The sequence below is a fragment of the Aulonocara sp. 'chitande type north' Nkhata Bay genome, linkage group LG16 (genome assembly GCF_057382095.1).
Source record: "Aulonocara sp. 'chitande type north' Nkhata Bay isolate Kocher_YH1m ecotype deep benthic linkage group LG16, A_spYH_male_GT1.1, whole genome shotgun sequence".
In the NCBI taxonomy this organism is placed as follows: domain Eukaryota; kingdom Metazoa; phylum Chordata; class Actinopteri; order Cichliformes; family Cichlidae; genus Aulonocara; species Aulonocara sp. 'chitande type north' Nkhata Bay.
Window position 1 is genome coordinate 18,963,666 of NC_141359.1, and position 23,522 is coordinate 18,987,187.

The following is a 23,522-nucleotide window of genomic DNA, read 5'->3' on the forward strand; positions in this document are numbered from 1 at the left end:
ATCACTAAAACATGAAGAGCCAATATTGTTGCTAATCTTGTCCATCTCTTTATGACCTTAGCCATCAGGAGATGGGTACACTGCCTCCAGCAGGATAATGTGTCACAGAGCTCAAAGCATCTTAAGTTGGTTTCTTGAACATAATAATGAATTCACTGTACCCAAATGGCCACAAAAGCCTGCAGATCAGTATAGCCAACAAATCTGCAAAAACTGCTTGATGCTATGATGTCAGTATGTCCCAAAATCTCTGAGCAATATTTCCAGCACTGTCATGTAGACCCAAGCCATTTCTGGGGGCAACAGTGATCCACCCCAGTACTATTAAGGTGTAACTTGTCAAGGTGTAACTAAACTAATGGAAAACCCTGAAAACCATGGTGAAACGTGCAGAGTCGAACCAAGTATGTACTTATGGAAAAGGGGCTTTATGGGCAGTGAGTATACTCATGTTACTAATAGCAAAGTTGCGGTAAGCCATAACACTGAGTTAAGATGCATAGCATCATTAGTGGAGTTTAGTAATAGTGTATCTGGGCGAGTTCCATATGTGACTGCATCAATAGACTGTACAAAAAAACCGAAAAAGCCCACTAGAGGATAAATCCTTGTTCTTACTGCAAGAAAATCATTAATAAGAAACTGGGAATAGTTATAAAAAGTACAGTACATCTCTAGTTGACCTCAATTGATTTACCACAACATAGCTTAGTTTGAGTCAATTACACTAACAGTCCTCAAAATAGATTAAAAATTCAATACCATATTAAACATGTATTTTTCTTTTCCTAAATTAGTTTCCTGTAAATATAACAGTTAATGTTGTTCAAAGAATGTTTACAATAAACTAAATTGACTAGATCTAAAATTACCTCTCTTTAAGATTTAGTTCTGTAGAGATTTAGACAGTAGAGTGTAAGGCAGACTATTTTATAAGCACTGAGAAATGTATAGATGTTTTTGGTCTTTCCCCAGAGCTGGTTAAAATATGAGAGCATTATCCTTTGATCAAAGCAGCAGGCTCACAGTCAAGTGCATACCTTCACATTCTCATGTAATAAGCACTACACACATATTCCTAAATCATAACAGCCTCCATCGGCGCCCCTGCAGAATATTCAGTGGTATATGTTGCATGAAGCTCTCCAACTTTGATGAATAAAAGACCAGAGAGATCTTCTTCCTAATCATGTTATATTTACTGTATGCTGAAGAGCAAACAGAACAGAGGGAGAAAAGCGCAACCCCGGGCCCGACCACTCAAAAAAATAGCCCAGAATCAGTGTTTATTACTTTCATAGTGAAAGAAAAGAAAAAGTGTTTAAAGGTCCACATTTTCACAGGGAAATGTTTGTTGAATGATTTATTCAAACACTCGCTTGTAGAGAGAAGAATATTTGTTTAACAAGCAGCTGCAGTTCGTGTGAGGATGGCCTTTTTGAAGAGCACACTTTTCACTACTGGATTGATTGAATGCTTCCTTATGTGGGATGTATGAGTGTGTGTATTTGTTTTCTTTTTTCCAGCATTGTGATTTACTGAGTTCACGAAGCAGATGCAGAACCGGCATCATATCGCGTCTCCCTAAATGCTTTGCTTTGCAGTTCTACACACTCTTCCACACGCCTTCGTCTCGTGGCATCTGGGGCGTCTCACTGGGATAACATGTTACATAATTAGCACCAAATTAACACTCAATTAGAGAACCCGTGTTGAGAGGGTGGGGACAGACTATCTTCAGAGAGTTTCAAAATCACATCAGAGCCACCACCACCTGGCCTACTGAGAACGCACTATATGCCACATGAATATAAAACTACAATATCCTAAATATATCTTAACTATTTAAACAGCTATGCTGCAATATTCAGCGACATCAGGTGGTTAGAACGGCGGGGGTGGTGTAGTTTGCACACTTGAGCAAGTCTCTAGCTTGGGGACACTGGGATTAATATTCTGTTGTTGAATCTTTGTGTTTTACTTTGTTTTCACTCATTAATTTCTTGTGTGCACTAACTTTTTACTGCATAAAGAGAAGAAGATCATGGTTTGGGTTAGAATACATGAACCCTGCATGCTGAAATATATAATGCTTATCTCGTGCATTTAAGTGTGGCGCAAAGTGGTCCTTTACAAGCTGTGTGTGACAAAATGAGAATGACAGACCCGCTCTCAGTACTACTAAGCAAACCCTGTGCATATCAGAGTGGCTAACAGCTTTGACAAAACCGTAGTGTTTGATGGCCTGGAATGAAAATGGGCCGGTTTGAATAGGATATATTTTATGCTGTTTCAGCAAAAATCTTTGATTCATAAACTGAGCCACTTCAAACCAGGTACGTTATGATACTTTTGCTCCCCGGTGACAATCCTCCCACTGTCTGGAAGGCCATTCTAGCATATATTGTAGGGAAATTCACTGACATGTTAGCGCCCTAAGCTAAAGCAGCTCACCTCTGGCTCTTCCAGGCTATAAAAACTGCCATATGTGATCAGCCAGTGTCTTCCTTTCATCCACCTGTCATCACTTGTTTGTGTTTGCAACTTCAGCGCCTTCACATTGTTGCACACATCCACATTCAGTGCTTGCATCATGATATTGCTTCAGCACTATATATTGTTTTATAATAGGTAGCCTCAAGAGCATTCACAAACTTCACAAAGAGGGCCTGCCTGGGTTTTGAACCCAGGACCAGCTTGTTGTGAGGCAACACACCGCAGGCCCTGAGCCACAGTACTTGTACGTGAATGTTGATGCAGATTTTTTTCTTTACACAGCCCACACGAGTCCAACAACCTGCCCCTCTATGTTCTGTATAGTAGTAAACTTTGCTCATTCACTCTTCTACCTCCCTCTTCATCTTCTCCTCTGTAGTAAACTCACACAGCTCTCACCAGCCCTCACTTTTTACAAACATGAATAGAGTCTCAGGCACCCACACACACACATTCACGCCTCTGTTGGGGTGGGGTTCTTTATTTCATTAACAGCCGCTTGCACGCCAAAATTCATTATGCCAACCTTCTGTTCTCGTGCACCCAAGCATGCCAGCTAACGTGCGGAACAAATTTTTCTCTCCCCACCTCACCCTTCCTCCCTCACTCTTGCTAATAAGTATGTTTAGGATGTGATTCACCTGCATCAAAGGCTCCCTGTGAAGAGGCCCACTTTGTATCACTGGTCCATGATTAGTCATTACTGTCAAATCCTCAGTGTTCCCCTCTGTTGCTATGCTTTGAAGGTGGGCATATTCAAAATGCAAATAATGCAGCTATCGATATCTCATGTCGCCTCATTTTTAGGGAATGTGATGTCGACTGTGCTTCTCTAGGAGATGTCACTGTATGGAGTGGCTGCCAGATTATTCCCTTTTATCAAAGCTGAATAATTTGTTGTCTTTGACACAAGAGTTTTGTGAATTATATATACAAAAAAGGAGGGTAATTTGGCTTTTAATATTTTTCGATGAGGTAAGATGAAAAACCCTAAAAATGTGGTCTTGGTTCCAGCTATGTTGTAACAAGTTATTCTGAGTGGACAAAAAAGGTCCTTTAATCTCGAAGTAAGGCCGTACGAGGCCATAGAATTAAACAGCTAAATGCAATTGCCACTCGTGTTTTAAGTCTTCAGAGCTTTTTCTTGCTAATAAATGCATTTGTTGAAGGACTGTAGAGATGAGTAGCTCTTCAAACATGCTTGCAGTCTCCTTTGCTCACATGTCAAGCCCACGACTCCCATTTGCACACATATTTGTCTTTCTCTTGTTCTACTTTCTGCTTAACAGTATGCCTTGTTAAGCTTCTGTTAACGTTACCCTCTGGCTTTGCACAAATATATTGTCCCAGATTTTTAGCACTGTGGTGTTGGTAATGGTGTGTGCATGAGTTTTTGTTGGATTGTAATTGATGGTTGATTTGTGGTCAGAGAGCATCAGACATCCTGCAGGGAACATGTCAGGTCTTTAAAAGCAGAGAAAAAGACTCCAGTTTGCAACCGTTTAACCTCCACCAACTCCAGGGAGGTCAAAGCACTCAATCAGCACTTCTACCTTTATTAGCTTTGAATTCAGTGTAAAAATGCTGACAGGAGGGTGACTCTTGATGTAGTGCATGTATGCACTTGGTTGTTTGTATGCGTTTGGGAATGCATGTAGTGTTTGACATTTGCATTAGCAATTACTTACCTTTAGACTTACCTTTTATGAACAGCAACAACAGCAGCCTTAGCATGATAATCGCACACTGTGGAATTCAGTTGGGTTCCATGAAACAGTGTGGAAAGGAACATCAGTCATGCATGCAACAAAATAAAAAAATGCCTTATGCAAACCAGCATTATGATGTAGCCTAAGAGGCGAGCTGTAACACAACCTACTGTACTAACTTCCTTCAGTGGGGCAAAACCTTAAATGGGTATTTTAATGCTTTTTTTCTGACTCCATATATTTATTTGTGTACCCTGTACTAGCTTTGCATAATTCGAAGTCTAAAATAATCCCTATATATTTATACTGGGCCTTAGTGCAGGCCCATCATTTGTCTGAAACCAAGTGTTTTAGCTCCTCTAACTTTAAGTCTATTTTTTGGGAGGACCAGATTATGACAAAATAAAGAAAAGCATTTAGATCCATCATTTGGCTCATAACGACTTGTTGGAGATGTTTAATATGACAGTCCACCTTTGTGATATTTTATATATGACAGAAAATAAGGAAAGCCATAAAAGGTCAGGAAACTAACAGCATTATTTACAGTGTGTTTGCTGGTGTCTGTTATGGAGTTGTGTTCTCACTGGTTGTAAAATATAACTGAAGTCTTCTGATGACACACATCATGCTTTCTTTCAGCTGCTACATGCTGTTTTATCCAGCCAATTTTAGAAAACATACCAATAAACCTCACGATGAATGATGCATCCTTTTTATTTCTTGGAATAAAAATGTTGTTTTTGTGGAAAAAAATCACAACAGAATGTTACATAGTTTGGCTTTAATTGCAAAAGATCAAGAGCACAGCTTGCGAGATTTCATTAGAGATACAAAGGCTGGGAGTAGGGCTCAATATCACAAATTTTGATCCTAGCCTTCTAATTGGAATTTTCAGTGATGTTCACAGAACAGCCTCAGTCATTTTAGCTTCGTTTGTGTTCGGTTACTGAAGACTGCAAAGAGGACTAAATTAAAGACACCTTTTCCGAGTCTCATTAGGGTTACCACACCACTTTTTTAAACAGCTCTGCAGTAAAGTTCTGTAATTTTTCAGCTGTAGCTTAAATGTTTTGTTTTGGAATAACATATAGACTTGTTGCCTGACAAGTGACCTAATTCAACCCGGATTCAGATGGTGAAACATTATGTAGAGCACTGAGTGCAGAAGACTGCTCAGACGTTTTTATGAATGGAAGTTCAAGAACAGTGACCCTGTGCCATAATTCATCCAAATAGCACGCCAACATGACAGCGTGCAACAGATGTTCCTTCCCTGTCATTGTACCAATAATATTCTAAGGGTGAAACTATAAAGACAGTCATCAACTGCCGCAAAGCCACATGGCTTATTAAAACACATTAAATGATATTATTAAAAATATTGATACAATATTTCTTTAAAGTAACGTAACAGTGTACTTCATAAATACTGTACTTTTATGAGAAATAGTTTCCCTTATAAAAGATACTACATATCAACAAACATTAGATTAGGTTTTATAACTTTGTTTATTGCAAAGTATACTCTTTTCACATGGAAAAGAATGATATGCAATAACAAAATTAAGTATTTTATGTATAGGAGACAAAATCCTTTGGTACAGTTGCCTCTCCGATTCGTGGTCTCACAACCGCGGTGCCATAATGACAAATTAGGAGTCAGGGCCACAAAGGAAGTACAGAACGAAGTGATGGATTCTGTCCAGATGGTCACCAGTGCCGGCAGGACAGCAGGAGCTCTGTTAACACATTTCAACACTACTACAAACAGGCGCACAGCTAAAACTGTAACACTACCAACAATAAAGCTATAGATCCATTCTGGTGTTTACGCAGCCATATGCATCACCTAATAATGCCATTAATGACAGAACTCCATTAACAAATTTTAGAGTCTGCATGCCTTTTGGCAGATTTTCTGATGGTAAATTAAAACTGTGGGCAGATGTTGATGCAGTCACAGCTGTTAAGTTTATCATTAACATTTGCTCCTTTAACAACTGCTCAAAACACTAAAAACACGTAAAGCGATGCCTGTAAAGAAATGCTGCATTCGATTATTATCTAAACAGCCACTGCTGGCCATGCTTCCAATGTCAAGGAGCAGATGAATGCCGTGATGTAGGCCTTTCTGTTCACTCTAGGATCAGCAGAGTCTAATGGCTTCCCATCAATTCCTCCTGTCTAGGGAAGTGTGTGTCATGACTCCTGTAACTACTTCTGACAAGAGTGATGAAGCACTTGTTAAAGTTGTAAGATTGTGCTGGAGTTGAAAACCTATAGATATAAATCTATGTAGAGGGAGATGGTTAGAGACATTGAGTGAGTGGCAGACAGACGAGCGAATGAGTGAAAAGGAAAGGTATAAAAATCACCTGTGGATGTAGACATGACAAACAATAGAGTGGGTGGTGGGGGGCTAATGATCCCATATGTCTTAGAAGGCTAGGCGAGGAGACCTTTATTGGGCTTTTGGAATAAGAGGAAGCAAGCAAATACATGATTTGCACTGTATTATATGGGTGTTTTTATTTGTGTCAGCTGGTGAAACATAGCTCAGAAACAGTTTAGACCATCAGATGTGTCATGGTAATGATTGGCGCTCTCCAGTCGGAGTGTTTGTGTAACAGTATGTGTGTTTACTGTATAAATGCCAAGCCACTGTGAGTTTTCAGCTTTTGTCTGTGTGTCCATGTTAATATATGTTCAGCCGTATTGAAAGTGCATCTATGTGCACATCTTGTGCTTGTGAACACAGATGAAACTGATGAAGCTCTAATTAGAATCTGGCACAGCCACTCCACAGTGACTCAAACATCATGGAGAGGGAGTTTGTTCGGCATTAGACGAGCCCACACTCACACACTCACAGTGCCTTGTCTTTTGTAACCGAGGAGGGGTTTACGGTGGGAGGTGCTTGTGTTGTATTGTGTGAACTGTAACTGTCATGGGAATAAATAGCTACAAGGGGAGCTGCTCTTTGAAGGACTTGGACTAGAGACAGGTGAGGAGTATTAAGCTCCACCACCTGGTTCTGACCAAGCCTTTCCTCGTTAGCGAGTAAAAGACCGGTTGAAGATGTTCTGTCTTGTTTTCGTTCTTCATGAGGAATGAGTCTCTAAACTAGCGGGGCCTGTGGAAACACAGACTCAACACTTTCAATTGTGTGTCCTGCTAGTAAACACGTAGGTAAGTGTAGAAGACCTCTTTGCAGAAGCAAACAAAACTATATAGCCTCCACATTACTTACATTAAGCACAGATGTCAGATGACATTAACATCAATGCTAAATTGGAAATACAAAGACTAAAAATGACCAGAAGTGCATGCATTTTTGCACATGCACAGAACATACTGTAGGTATGAAGTGCAGATCAGGCAGTGACATATGAGCACATTGGCAGTCTTGAATGTCCTATAAACAAACTTGCAGCACATGCATCATAGAAGTCAGTCAGTCACTCTAGCATATACCAAAGGTGCTATGTTGCAGTGGCACCTGGAGACTGTGGAGGTCATTTACGAACTCATTGTCATATTCAAGACGGCAGTTCGAATTAATTTGAGCTTTGTGAAATGGTGCATTATTGTGCTGGAAATAGCAAACAGAAGATGGGTACACTGTGGTCAATAAACGGATGGTCTAGATCAAAAACAATACTCAGGTAGGCTGTGGAGTCTAAATGATTCTTAATTGGTATAAATGAGCCCAAACTTTGCCAGGAAAACAACACCACTAGTCTATCAGCCCGCGCTGTTGATACCAGGCAGGATGGGTGTTTTCATGTTGTTTATGTCAAATTAAGACCCTACCATCCGAATGTCACCGCAGAAAATGGAACTCGTCAGACCGGGCAGCATTTTTTCCAGTCAGCAGGTCATCTTGACCATATCTACATGCCTAAATGCATTGAGCAGTGTTGGGAAGGTTACTTTTAAAATGTATTCCACTACAGATTACAGAATACATGCCCCAAAATGTATTTTGTAAAGTATTCCGTTATGTTACTCAATGAGAGTAACGTATTCTGAATACTTTGGATTACTTCATATATTATCATGCTTTTTACAACTACATGAATGTGATTTATTACTATTACTGAAGGTCCACGGCTCCGAACCGTAGTAAAGGGACCTCTGGTCAATACGTCGGGTTCCGTGTTGGGCTCGTAGCCGAAAAATAGCTTTACTTTGTTGTCTGGGTCAAGTTTGCTAGCGAGAGACAGAGAGAGGCGTTGAAAGGCCGCTCCAACGGAACTTATTGTTTCGGAGGAAAACACGAACACAGTGTACAGTCGAGTCTTAATAGCTCACTTACAACTGGGCTCTCAGGCACTCTTCTTGGCTGCAGTGGTTATTATTATATTTACATGCTTCCAGCTCCCGTTTCAGCTCGATGACAACTCCTAGTTTTCCACTCTACTTTTCTCCCTCCTCGTGCTCACAGACACATAACGGGTATGGCAGTCCATTCTCCCTGCAGCACGGACTACACTGCCCATTCTTTAGGGCTATGCCTGTAGCATTCTGCCTATTAGCTTAGCACAACAACAACAACAACAACAAAAAGGTGCTCTCTCACCCAGGAAACACAGCGTCACCCTGCAACCACGCTGCCGCCTGCAACAACAGAACATAGCTGTCAAACAAAACCCAAACAGTCCTGACCCGTGACAATATGAAACAGGAAAATACCGCCGTGTAATCCATTTATTTCAACAAAGTAACTGTATTCTGAATACCACCTTTTTAAACGGTAACTGTAACGGAATACAGTTACTCATATTTTGTATTTTAAATACGTAACGGCGGTACATGTATTCCGTTACACCCCCAACACTGGCATTGAGTTACTGCCATGTGATTAGCTGACAAACACTAGATAGTTGAGGAAGTACTGTATATGTAGTTGCTTTTGGAGGGGACTTATTGCAACAACCCATGCTATCATTCCTCTTAGGAGGACTGTTCCTTTAAATCAGTTTTACTTCAGCAAACATCTCTTGGCATGTAGGTGTTACATTTTGAAACCTCTCTGCAGTATAATAGAAAAAAGGAAGAAGACAGATGTGTGGTAAGAATCATCAGTTCTATCAACAAAGTATTCAGTATTCCATGGGAATAGTACCTTGGCATATTTTGGGATGTTGCTCTGCTGCTGTTCTGTGTGTCAAGCAATTTTTCAGAGACATAGTCCTTTTAAGTTGTGTGGTGTGCAGAGTCAAAAGAATCTGAGAGCCTGGCAAGTTGTCTCTCTCTCCCCTTCCAGCTGCTCAGCTTCTCTCCCCTTTGTCCGCATGTACTCATCAGCTAGTCTAACATCATCACCTGTTTCCACCTAAGCAGAATCCATTTTGCATGCCTGCCCTATCAAGAAAGAACAGGATGCTGATAAATAGTTGAGCACTCGGAGAGAGATGTAAAAATCACTTAGTCCTCTGAGACAATTGGTTCTGCTGACAAACACTTCTGTCAGGATGAATAACAATGTGGACTTTCATCAAAGGGACACTATCAAATAAACATATGGACAGGTTGGAATTAAATATTCATGTTTTTGATTTGAGTTTTTGCCTTCTACTCATCTCCACTTGTCTTTTCTTATCACTTGAACAGTGTGTGAACAACAAACATGCGACTTTAATATGCCAAGTCTATAGCGAACTACATCATCGGGTTGCTGCGTACACACTATTTTAAATTATATCTTGACAGTAACCCATGAATTTACGGCAGCTGTGACAATAGGAAATCAACTGGCATTAGTTAAGAAAAACGTTGCTTTTGGTTGGAAAGTAAATTGAAACTTGGTTCTAAAAAAATACGACCAGCTTACAAAAACCCGTGGAGACAAACCAGTCATGGCAATAGACAAGAGATTTGGAGTCAGATTTACAATGTGCAAATTTATAATCAAAGTCAGTTTGACTGAGACCAGTGCAAATCAGCAGGTGAAAAACAGGCAGAGTACTCTTGCTAACTAAAATAATACAATGTAAGCACAGGTTTCACACGTCTGTTAAACCTTTCTGTCTGGAAACAGTGTGGCAGTGTGAGGCAGCTGGAGAAGAATCAATATTTTTTGATATAAAGGCAAACTCTTCTGTTAGAAATTGGACTGTGTGTGGTCTTGTAGGTGGAGACAGCCATGCTCTGGACAGTGAAGGTGGATCACAGCATCATTACAAACTGTTCCAACAGAGAAACCTGATTCTGTGTGTCAAATGACCAGAACAATGTGGACATTTTGTCAAAATACCAGTGTTTCTGAGGAGCAGCAATATGTCAAGGTAAACTCTAAACAGAAGAGTTATGGAACACACCCTTTTTGCCGTTCACCCACACTAATTAGGCATTCGTTCCAATAAACTCCAAATAAATTAACATTCATTCTTTCAAATATGCTTCTCTGAAACTTTTGCACTCTGAAGGGAAATTACAATAAGGCCAGCTGCTGAAATGTCCTGGCCTTTCATTTTTAAAACGGACACTGTGAAGAGAATAGTTTTTTGTTGATATAATAGGCTTTTGTCTTGGCACAGACTGCTAGTAAATTTGGCCTGGCTGTAGACATGTTCTTCTTTTGAATATAATGAAACCAGATGGCCAGATGACCAGCCTGCTGGTGTCCCAGTCAGAAATAGCAGCTATCTAGCGTTACAGCTAAGCTGATGAAGAGGCCCTTAATGTTTATATCTCATCATGTTGTCACCTGCATGGGCCGTTCATCACTAGCAGACAAAAGTTCCATTCCTGTGAGTAAGAGTGATAGATTTGATGAGTGTAGTTTCAAATAAAATAGTACCTACAAGAAACTGCCAACTAAAAGGCTTTTTTGTTAGTTTTGTTTCTTTTTTCGTTATGGGTATCATTTATTTGTATTACTTTAGTGCATTGAGCACTACAAGTTTCCATTATACTCAAAAGATGGCAACATCTCAGCAAATGTCTTTAAAACTGGGCAACTAGCACTAAAAAATTTAGATGGCTGAGTCCTCTTTTTCTTTCATCTGCTCTTTTTAGAGGTTTTCACCACAGTGGACTGTCTGCCTCCATCTGACCCTATTCCTAACATCCTTCTCTGTCACACCAACCCTTTGCATGTCCTTTACTACACCTCTCTAATCTTGTCTGTGGCCTTCTGCTTTTCCTCCTGCCTGGCAGCTCTGTGTTCAGCACCCTTTGTCCAGTATATCCACTTTAACTCTTCAGCACATGTCCAAACCATCTCAGCCTTGCTTCTCTAACTGGCTCCAAAGTTCTCGACCTGAGCGTCAGTCTGACATTCCTGTTTCTAATTGTTTCTATTCTGGCCACTCCCAATGAAAATTTTAACATCTTCAGCTCTGCCTCCTGTCTTTTTATTTTTGCCACAAATTTAGATGACTAAATAATACTGCAAGAAGCTTCTTTCAGCACAGCTGATAGCTCTACATATTTGATTTGGCAGATTTTTACACCAGATGTCCTTCCTGACGCAACCCCAAAGGTGTTTGACTTTCCTCCTGGTCTCAAACAGGGCACCTTTCATATGTTAGGGAAATGTGTAAAGCACTATACTATGGAGCCAGCATAACTGATGTAACAGGCAAGAATAAAGTTCAACAAATAAAAACATGAGGGTCGTGTCCATTTAAGCAAAGTTTATTGAAAATACAGGACTGCTGAATGGTTCCAAGTAACCTCTTCACCTTAAATTAACTGACCACAAAACCACATGAATATTGTTATTACACAACATTTTCAGTGACTTATTTCACCCGTACCAACTGTAAAAATGTGTACTTTCTCAATTGAACAGTTTTTAGTTAAATATAAGATTTAAATGATTTGCAAAAATGAATTAAATTATGTCTATATTTATATGTAATGCGACCTCGCAATTTTTTTTGAAGCAGGGTGCTATGCAGTAACTGTGCACATTTGTGGCTGTGTTAAAATACACAGATTAGGGGCAACAGTAGATTGTGGGAGCTGCCGAGTATGCCGTGGAGATGGGTCAAAGGGAGTTGATGAAGCAGATGGCAGCGAGGTGACCCTGCAGGCTGCCTGTCTGTTCCTCTGTTACTTCATGTAAATCTCAGGTCTGTATGTGTCATCGCAGGTAGCCTGATGGCACTACCAATGTGTTTACACACCTGGACAGACCTGAGGTTGGTGTACTGCGTGGCAAAAACGCATCCTTCCATTGGGATTTTGCTCTGTGCATGCTGCTTGTAATGTGCCAGGACTGTGTTAATCCTGTCCCTCAGGTGTATATCCACCTGCACTGGCCCTCCCCTGCAGTTGACTGGGTTAGCCTTGTCCTTCTGCTCTAACAGAATAACAGAATGGATACCAGACCACTAGGGTTTCCCTCTGAATCACCCACAGAGATCGCCACTGATTAGAAGCTAATCCTCTGTCACTGCCTACCAGGAGAAGCTGCCGGATATTTTGATGGTCAGTATCTGTCTTGGCTGACAATGTTTCATCTCTCTCTCTTTGTGTTGTCACATGTCTCCCTTGTTGAATCCCTCCTCTGCCTATCTGCATAAGCTCCACACAGGTGTATTTTGTACATTTTGCTCTGTCATTTAATAAAAATGGCTCCTTTATCACAGGTCACCCACTGGGTTTTGTTATCTGAGGCTAGCAGGAAGGTGTATGTAGCATTTGAGGTACATAGGCAGTTGTGTGTGCATGTGCGTGTGTTTCTGTGTGTTAATTAGTGCGTGCTTAGGTTGCATACTGGCAGACGTACGCGCTGACTTGCAATATTGAATACATAAACACTGTCTGTGAGCCGCGCCCTAATAGAAGAACAGTACAGTGTACTCTTACCCATTGGGAAACGTTAAAGTTCACACTGATATCATCCAAGATACACTGCACAGGCACGCAGGTCCTATACATGCTGCCGGGGAAAGGCAGAGGTACAGGCACAAGCTGAGTTGAGTGCAGAGGAGCTAAGAAAAGAACTGACAAGGCTTTCTGAAAGGGTAAAAAGAGTGGGGGTGGGGGCCAATTGTGGGACAGTGACAAATGGATGAAAAGATGACAGTGGGGGAAGAAAGGGCCACGCTCCTTAGTGAGGTGGAATAAAGGAAAATAACGGCGTGCTACAGCGACAGAGGTTAAGAGCGCAGAAGATCAGACAGAGATGAAAAGAGCAGGAATGTGAGCTGAGAGGGGGGCACAAAGCAGACTATGCTAAGCGACACCCACATAGATTTCTGGTGTGTTGATACTTCATCAGCAGTACTGCATGACTGAAACCAGCATCTTGGCAGTCTCTTCATCAAGTGTGTCTTCTTTCTACCCTCTTTATTTTCGCCATCTCCTACTTTTACCTCTTCCGCTCAATTCTCCTCGATCTTGGTGTTTTCATTATTTGTTTTTCTTTATCTTTGTCCCTTTCTACTTCATACCCGATCAAGGTTTCAACAACAGTTCAGCAGAAACGTATTAAGTAAGCACAGGCATGCACACGCACTTTTTATGTGCCCTCCATTTTACTCATACTCATTTAAACTTTTCACATCACAGAAGCACTTGCATAACTCTATACTAACTTTTTCTTGCCAGTAGTAGCTGCCTGTCCTCTTTACGAGTAAGTTCAAATAAACATGAGTGCGTTGAAGGGCACACTTGCATGGGTTTTACAGAAGGATGGATAAAGTTTGCACACAAACAAAATTCCCTCCTCCTGTATTCGATATAGTCATTTTATTAGGCTTTACCTAGTTGCCTTTGTTGTATAACTCAATGTTTCATTTAAAGATTATCAAAATGGATTGAGCTCTGCCTTGTTAGTCTTTGCTTCAAGTCCAAGTTAGTTTGACACAGAGCATCTGTGTAGCGCTGAAACAGTCATATCTCAAACTGTAACACAGCAGAGTTCGGCACACCATATGTGTCACACATCCCTAAGGAACGCGAGGAAAGTGGATTGGGCAGGCTGCACACGTGTGTGTGTGTGGTGGTATTTTATTTTTGTGCTCATGCAAGTGAGAGGTGGGAAAGAGTGACTACATTTGTTGCACTAGTTTTGCCCATACACTACCTGCTTTATCAGTGTAATTACTTCTGCTTAATTTAATTAGATCTACAAACGAAGTAAGTGTTGTCAGTTCAACAGTGAAGCAAGTCCCGTTTAAAATATTTATTTCTGTGTGGTTCAAGAATTTGCGGATGAATTATGTTTTTCTGTATCTGAGAACTTAATTTATAAACACAAGAATTTTATAGAGTGTTCTCATTTTTTTTCCTGCTCTGTCACACACAAGGGAGACGATTAAACATTGTGGTTACCTCTGACTCTCTTCTCCCCTCACCTTAGCATCTTCACTTTCTGTTCGTTCTGCAAACAATACACCAATAAAAATCCTCCTTGTTCATTTCAAGTACTCTTCATATTCCCTGAATGCTTAACTGTATCTCTTAGTGTGAAACACATTATTCAATCAGCCTCCATAAATCCTGTGCTGGGAGAATGAAAAGACAGTCTTAATTAGGGTGCTTTTTAAATAGTAAATAAAGTTTGAGGCAAAACAATATGATATTGTGTGGAGGTGGTGCTTTAGTTAAGGGATGTTAAGTAAAAAAAACCTGAAGTGTGTGAGTAGCTCCTCCTGCACGTGAGCATACATGTGTAACCCACTACGCATAAACACCTGCTGAGAGAGCAGACAGGAGGTGAAACTAGGAATCAGCAATGCATTTTTTTAAACAATGCTGTACCTAATAGGTAATAAATCGCTGAATGTAGTTTCTAATGGCTCGTATATTCTTCAAACAAGCAGGGAACTGACAGGCGGGCACTTTTATCTTAGAAATATGGTATCTAATCAGATTCTTACTCTGGATGGCATTACCTTGGCCTCCAGTAACGCGGTGAGGAACCTTGGAGTCATTTTTGACCAGGACATGTCCTTCAACGCACATATTAAACAAATATGTAAGACTGCTTTCTTCCATTTGCGCAACATCTCTAAAATTAGAAATATCCTGTCTCAGAGTGACGCTGAAAAACTAGTTCATGCATTTATTACTTCCAGGCTGGACTACTGTAATTCATTATTATCAGGATGTCCAAAAAACTCACTGAAAAGCCTTCAGCTAATCCAAAATGCTGCAGCAAGAGTCCTGACAGGGACTAGAAAGAGAGAGCATATTTCTCCTGTTTTGGCTTCCCTTCATTGGCTTCCTGTTAAATCCAGAATTGAATTCAAAATCCTGCTCCTCACATACAAGGTCTTAAATAATCAGGCCCCATCTTATCTTAATGACCTTGTAGTACCATATCACCCTATTAGAGCGCTCCGCTCTCGCTCTGCAGGCCTACTTGTTGTTCCTAGAGTATTTAAAAGTAGAATGGGAGGGAGAGCCTTCAGTTTTCAGGCCCCTCTTCTGTGGAACCAGCTTCCAGTTTGGATTCGGGAGACAGACACTATCTCTACTTTTAAGATTAGGCTTAAAACTTTCCTTTTTTCTAAAGCATATAGTTAGGGCTGGACCAGGTGACCCTGAATCCTCCCTTTGTTATGCTGCAATAGATGTAGGCTGCCGGGGGATTCCCATGATGCATTGAGTTTTTCCTTTCCAGTCACCTTTCTCACTCACTATGTATTAATAGACCTCTCTGCATTGAATCATATCTGTTATTAACCTCTGTCTCTCTTCCACAGCATGTCTTTATCCTGTCTTCCTTCTCTCACCCCAACCGGTCGCAGCAGATGGCCGCCCCTCCCTGAGCCTGGTTCTGCCGGAGGTTTCTTCCTGTTAAAAGGGAGTTTTTCCTTCCCACTGTCGCCAAAGTGCTTGCTCATAGGGGGTCATATGATTGTTGGGTTTTTCTCTGTATCTATGAAGCGCCTTGAGGCGACTTTTGTTGTGATTTGGCGCTATATAAATAAAATTGAATTGAATTGAATTGAATTTTAATTTCCTCTTTCTTCTTATTTAACAAAGATATGGGTTATTGAGGCCTCGCAGCTGGAGCCCTGCTTCGAACAGCTTGGTCACTGCCATGTTGCATCATCACATTGTCTCGCTTAGAGAGCTGCTTAGTCAGAAAAACTCGACTTCCTACTTGGCCACAAGAGGCCAATTGTTTTCACTTTTTGCGATGATAGCCATTTGACTGTGCCAGTGACAATGATGTAGGAACCTGTCTGGCCTTATTTGCTGGACAGAATGCGCACTCCTGTTGCTTTGATGTTGAAGTATTTCAGCTTTGCCAGAGGCAGGGCTTTTAGAGAGCATAGCACTGGTGCACAGCGGGGGAGCATGAAGTGGTTTTGGATGCTTTTATTAGCTTCCTCTGGATGACACAGACAAGCTCCCCATACAGCTTCTCTCATGTGGGAAATGGTCAGATCGGGAAGTGAATTCTGTATACTCTGAGGTGACTTTATAAGAGAATCATACACACTGGTTATTGCACAATTAGGAATGAAATGAAACTGGCTCTAAGGTGACCACGCTGCAGAGGAAGGTCAATGGTAATATATAGTGATCTCCTGCAGTACCATATAGGAGTCTGCCAGCTGTAGCGGAGAACTGAGACTTCTCTAGTGAAGCTTAGCAGTGTTGGGAGACTCACAGGGACTTCGTATTTTTCAAGTCTCTTTCCTTCTTCTTTTTTTTTTTTTTGCTTTGCTTTTCTTTTTCAGCGTGACTGCCTTTGTTGGTTAAAACAAAAACCTTTGGGAGCTAATTTTGTTAAACCAAGGGTTCGCAACGTAACGTGCACGAGAGCGCGTCCATGCACGGACACGCTCTAACAAAGTCTTTTCGTGTTCGTGAATGTCCCTGTAAAGCATATGGCAGTCATTTGTACATTGATTTCTTCTCATTTTCACCTTTGCTACTATTGTGCCAACAGCACATTTTTTCTTACAAATGGGACAGAACAGAAAAAGCCCAGTGATCCAAGAATCTCAGCTCCATCTGTAATTCGTTAATTTGCTGTTTGCCTACAGTCAGTCACCCAGAATAATCCATCTGGAAAGTCCAGTGAGCTTTTCTACCACCATGACCAAATGGGATTGTGGATGACTGATCACAAAGCTTACATCCACAAAGTCCTGTGCTACATTAATATATTTCATGTAGGCCACCACACACTGACACACAAAGGTTGATTCAGTCCTCTTCAGTAGAGCTTAATACTTGTTTGCAGGTATGCAGTCTGACTATCTAGTGTTAAAGGAACTAAAACACAAATCCAGCAATGTTTTTAATTACTTTGCATATTAAACACTACATTATACATTTTCACACAGTTAGTCATTTTTGTAATTCGCACGTTACAAGTTGTAAAGTATACACAAACTAAATGGACCACAATGCTAGTGTCGTGTTGTTGAAAAGTTTTATTACAGATGCTTTGTGTCTCCTCCGAAAATTAATTCCGCCTGATTTGCTACTGAGAACAGACAACCTTTCTGCCCTGGGACATCAATGTTTTATAGTGACTCATCGATTTCAGAGAGTAAAACTTGCACAGGCATACCGGGCAAGCCATTCAGGTCCCCTAAAGACACAAATTCACCCTGGAGACACTTGCTCTGCTCATACACAAACAGGCCATTTAACGTTTTATGTAAACTTAAAAGAAGTTCCTCTCAGAGTGTGATTCTGTGGGGCAGCTGTGGCTCTAAAGGTGAAGAGAGATGAGCAGTAGCTTTAGGATTGATAGTGTGGTCTCAAATTTCTCCTTCTTACACGTTTAAGGGTCTTTTAGTGAAAAGAAAAACATTTGTTCTCATTCGTTGGACGTGGCCATCCTGCTTTTTTGTGAAAGTTGACCTGAAAATTTTTCTTCTTAACAAAATTACGTTTCATTAAGTGTTCCTCATTCAAATGCAGTATGTCTGTCCACTATACAAGGATAAAAAAACATTTTACATGACATATAACTTGTCACATTATATCACATGTATTACTGAAGGAATAGTATGGCTTATTAGATTTAAGTGTGTAGCATATAATTCATTTGCATGTGTGATACTTCATTGTTTTGTGAATGTGCCAAATCAAAAGAATCCTGCAAGCGCCACATGGTGATTTTGGGCTTCTACACTTAACAATCTGCAACCACCACAAAGCATTATAGTACAAATCTGACCAAAAGTTTGCCCATTTGTTCTTGGACCAGGAGTTATTTTTCATTTGGATTATTTTTCAAGTGGATTTTGAAGTAGCAGATGTGCATACTTAGGTTGAAATCCAAGCTTATTGTAACCTTGAAATTAACCAAAAAAAAATCATTTTTTTATATAACAAATACATAAATCATCTGAATCTTCCGTCATGATGCCCACACAATCTGTCATTGCATTAACAACCCATCACTTAATGTATTTGCATGTTTAATTACCTTTTATAGCTTTGATTGCTTGATTTCATACGTTTCCTTTTTATTGGCAAACAGAGACTCTTTCCTTTGTTTGCTCCCTCTCTTCCATATTTCCATAAATGGTGTCCCCCCTCCCAACCCATGAATTGATGTATTTCCCATGAAGGAATGGTAATTAAGATAATGAGATTTTCAGAACCAAGTGTAGCATGCCAAAATGAAGCAGGAGGGGGGGCACATTTCATATCTTCTTTTTATTTTAGCTTTCTAAATTTTCCCTCTTTTGTCTTACCAGCATTACCTCTCTGTCTATAGTCCTTACCACATCTGCTTTCCCTTTTGTCTCCCATACACAGCTCGTCCTCATTTGTTTGCCCAGTGTATAATTAGCTATAGGATCACCCATTGTGTAATTATGTATAGCAGTTTGATATGTAATTAAAACTGTATCAGTATCCAGTGTAATTTGTGCTGTGTGATTACCTATTAACAGTGCAAACAGTCGTGCCTAAAAGCCCGTGACCGCCCCTCTCACAGATGTCAATGTGCTTTTCTGTCAGTATTTATGTATCAGCAGGTGTTATAGGCGAGCCAAAAATAAATACGAAATCAGAACAAAATAGAGCTGATGTTTACATTTTGGTCTGTGTATCGTCACATGAGTAGTTCTTTCAGTAACTGCCGAACATATTAACACAAAGCTTTACTTCAGTACTTCAGTCTTGCCCAACAATTTAGTCAAAGCAGCAACATTATGTCGCTCCCAAAAACAGAAAAGGCTTTTCAAACAGCTTGCTGGAAACCTCATCATAAGACGAAAAAAAGAAGTCAAGTGTGCACACTCTAAGGAAACATCTTAATGAATACACATCACTGCAGCTTTACAAATTCACAGCAAAATAATTGGGAATTCCAGAAAAGCTGCTGGTACTTGGAGGTATTATGTTGATTTTTTTTTTCATCTGATTTAGAAAATGACGAATTCTCTTTAGTTCATTTGATTGTACAAAATATGCTTGATTTGACTCTGCATCTGTGTGCAGAGTTGTTTAATATGTTCAAACATTGTGTTTTTATGTCCGACTTAACTGCAAAATGTAATACATGAATAAATACAATTAGATCACTACACATGGAGATTTACAATATAGACCAATCAGCCACAATATTAAAACAACATACCTATCAGTGAGGATGTCCTGTGGGACACAATCCATTTTAGCCCGGAGATGCTTAATCAAGTTGGCATCTCGAGGCTTTTGAGGTCAGGTCATCATCTTGGGCTCCTTGTCATGTTCCTTGCACAATTCCTAAGCAATTTCTTTTACTGTGGGCATGGTGTTTTGCCGTTTGAGTCCATTGCACTCAGAATATAACACTGTCCTTAAGTGTGCTTCGTCTGCGATGGCATATACTTAAGTGGTACATGTCAGAAAAATCTCCACATCAATATCAAGACCGAAGGTTTCCCAAAGAACATGGAGTTGCAATGAGGAGAACAATGTTATCAGTTTCACCTGTCAGTTTTAATGTTGTGGCCGATCATGTATATCAAACCTTTTTATTCCAGATAGCCACATTTTTATCATTAGCATCAGGAATAATATAAACCCAGTAGAGCTCTGCACTCATCTCACTACAGAAAAAGAAATGTTAGAGTCTGGGATGATATCAAACATGTCATGCTTGCTAGCAGAGAAACGTGGGTTATAAAGCGCTTGATATGCCACTGTTTTTTTCTCATGATGTAATGGCACAGCAACAACTAAATGTGTCAGAGTTGTGACTGATTACCAACCACACAGAACTTTCATTTGTCATAATTAGGATGGAAAGAATGTGTCCAAGACTTGAGAGTGTCCTTTTTCTACAAATATGGAAAAGAAATTGAAAAAACTTATAAAAGACTTGCATAAGATGTGGCCTTCTTCATATAGTAAATCATATAACGCTTATATGATTTACTCATGAAAGTGGCCACTTTCTCATTACTTTCATACCTTGTTTTAGTAAGTATCCAAAACATACAAGTTTCTTTTATATAATTTTTCAAGGGATCTTATATCTGTTTTCACTCTTGTATGCTTTTCATATAAGTTTCACACAAGACAGATACAAACTTTATAAGATTTATATATATCTTTCCATATGGGTATAAAGGGGAGCACAAACACACCTGCTAAAGAATTGTTATATGTAAGTTTAAAAGTGGCTGGTCACAGATTAGCATTTGCTGTGGCCTCAATGCAAGAATTTTCTGCACATTCCAAGTAAATTACATTTAACATAAGGTGTGACTCAATACATAATTTATGATTTGACTCACACTACATGCATTAAATAAAGCAGAATGGTGGCTTGGCATATTGTGTAAAATGGTAGAGTCCAAGTATCTCACCTCCAGGATTCACAAAAGGTGGAAACTCCAGGTTTAGGAATGTGACCATATTGAATTACAGTAAACTAGCAAGTCTTAAACACTGAAAAATATATTGTTATCTAATCCTAAATAGTAACACATACTGTGGAGATTTGTGAACTTCCTAACCTGTGTTCCTTCTCTCCCTGAGCCTGGTTCTGCTGGAGGTTTCTACCTGTTAAAAGGGAGTTTTTCCTTCCCGCTGTCACCAAAGTGCTGCTCATAGGGGTCATATGATTGTTGGGTTTTCTCTGTATGTATTATTGTAGGCTTTACCTTACCTTGAGGCACTGAGGTGATATATAAATAAAATTGAATTGACTTGAACTTTACAAAAAGGATAGTTGTAGCATAGAAGAATGCATAAGAAGGTAAATGTGTATTGTCTGGAGGAGTAAGCTTCAAAGTAACCATAACTATAATGAAAAATTCCCTTCATTGTGCAATTGCCAATGACTTTTAAAGTTGTGAATTTAAACATTTTTTTAACCCAGTACAAAACATCAAACTGTGTTTACTGGGCATCTCTCAGCATAATGACAATGGACATTTATATTTATAGGCATTTCTTTATGAAAAAGCCGCTATAACGTGGAGCCAAGCTGTGAAGAACTCCAGTGTTGAATACAGCCTTTTCTATTTAATGTTCTTAAGAAAAATTGGTCATTCCTGCATTTTCCTTACAGATCTAGTCTTTTGAAACTAACAAGCTACACTGCTATGCCTGTGTGAAGTTGCGTATCAGAGTTTGTGATGCAGCTATTGATGCTAACTGGACTTTTTGACATTTGTGTTTACTTACTTTGCAGTGGATCTTAGGCAGGTTAGCACATAGCTGCTTTGGTAGAGGTCAAAGAGTAGCCGTTTACCTGTCAAATTAAATATTCATTTTAAGTCACACCAATGAACACATAATTCTGTGGAGGTGCTTAAGGTACCTATATAGCCCTTCTTGAGTTCCAGGGTTGTATTGAGGCACAAACATATATAGCTGAAAGATTGTAGTTTCTTCTTTTTAATAATATCTGGGCAGTTGATCAACCAACTGTCAGTTTATCCTGAACAATTTAATCATTGGATTGTGGTTTTTCTGATATCTATCAATCATGCATACAGATTAAATTGTGAAATGCTCTAGGCTACGTAGTCATTCCATTATGATTAGTTAAACCATATAAATGAAGCCCAAGGTCGATAGGCACTTAAAAACAATGTGGCCACAAAAAAGCAAAGAGTGAAGAAGAATGTGTATATAATATATATATATATTATATAATGTTCTTCCTCCCCCCCCCCCCCCCCCCCCCCCTTTGTTTTTGCACAAGTCAAAATGGGATGGGCATGTATTTAATAGAAGTATATAATAAACAGATGATAAATCTCTGTAATGGCATGGCATACAACTAAATTTAAAAAAAGCTCATTCAGAAGTACCAAAAAGTGGATTCTGTTCATCTGGACGTAGCGTTTATAGTGTTTTTCCCACTGAAAACTACAGAAGTAGATCATTAAAAAGGTGTTTGTCTGTATTTCTGCTTTATCCAAAAATAAATAGTCCCTTTTTTTTCCTTTTCAGCTCCTTTGACGGACAAGCCGCCAAAGATCCTGTTCCCCTCGGAAAACAAGATTAGCAATATGGAGCTTCAGCTAGGTAAGACCTTTGTGGGATTTCTTTCCTCTGCACTCAGTGTTATCTGTGTCATTTTTAAATGAAAGCAAATGGATAACTGTACCAATCCTGCCCAGCACACCTACAGGCACTGATCGCAGATTGATGATGGTTCTTTTACTTGCTGAGAAAACAGCAAAACAGGAAAAAAAAAAACTGTAAAAGTGTTTGCCATATATGCTAATAGTCGCCACTAATGTCCCTTAGGCTGTTTTGTCAACAATGGAGAGCCCATATGCTGCCAGAGATCCATACACAGGCTTGCCGCATGGAGACGCAGCCACTTTCTGTTGCAGTTGTTTGTCTTCTTTGACGTGGGGTCACGATGGACCAAGCGTGTGCGCGTATGTGCATGAGCGAGTATGGTTTGGTTTCTTGTTTGTTTGTTTTTTTCTGCAGCAGCATATTGCTTGATTTCTGGGCACAGTCCGTTGTCCACATGGTGCTTGCCGCTCTATGAATGGCCAATGTGTCTGTCATGCTGAAGCCGGTCAGACAAGAGATTGGAAGAGTATTTGACAGAAAGACAGGGTGAGGACAAAGACAAAGAGTTGCAATGATTCATTGAGTGCTTGCCTTTTGTCTTCCATCTGATGCTACTGGAATGCAGGTAGTTAATTTAAAATGCCTCCACGGTTGGCTGATCAAGAGTGAAAAATTGCTGCTGTTGATAAACTGACAGGCACAGCCTCACATGTCAGCCTACTCACACCCATGCATGAACAGGTTGCACAATGTTGGCCCTTCAGCTATTTGTCTCATTTGTCTCTATCTTGATTCCAGTGAGATTGTGAGGAAAGACTTCACCCTCAAAAGTGACTCACTCATATTTATAGCCTCACGTCAGTTCCTTCTCGCATTTGCTGTGTGAGTACTGTACAG

At 40.0% G+C, this 23,522-nt stretch overlaps 1 protein-coding gene across 4 annotated transcripts in view; it reads left to right on the forward strand.

The window, feature by feature from the left end:
* il1rapl1a (interleukin 1 receptor accessory protein-like 1a) overlaps nt 1-23,522 on the forward strand; it is a 171,593-nt gene that overhangs the window by 98,482 nt on the left and 49,589 nt on the right. For all 4 annotated transcript variants that reach the window (XM_086266003.1, XM_086266004.1, XM_086266006.1 and 1 more), the window contains exon 6: nt 22,548-22,622. In XM_086266003.1, coding sequence (XP_086122129.1) covers nt 22,548-22,622 — 75 coding nt within the window. The remainder of the gene's footprint in view (nt 1-22,547; nt 22,623-23,522) is intronic.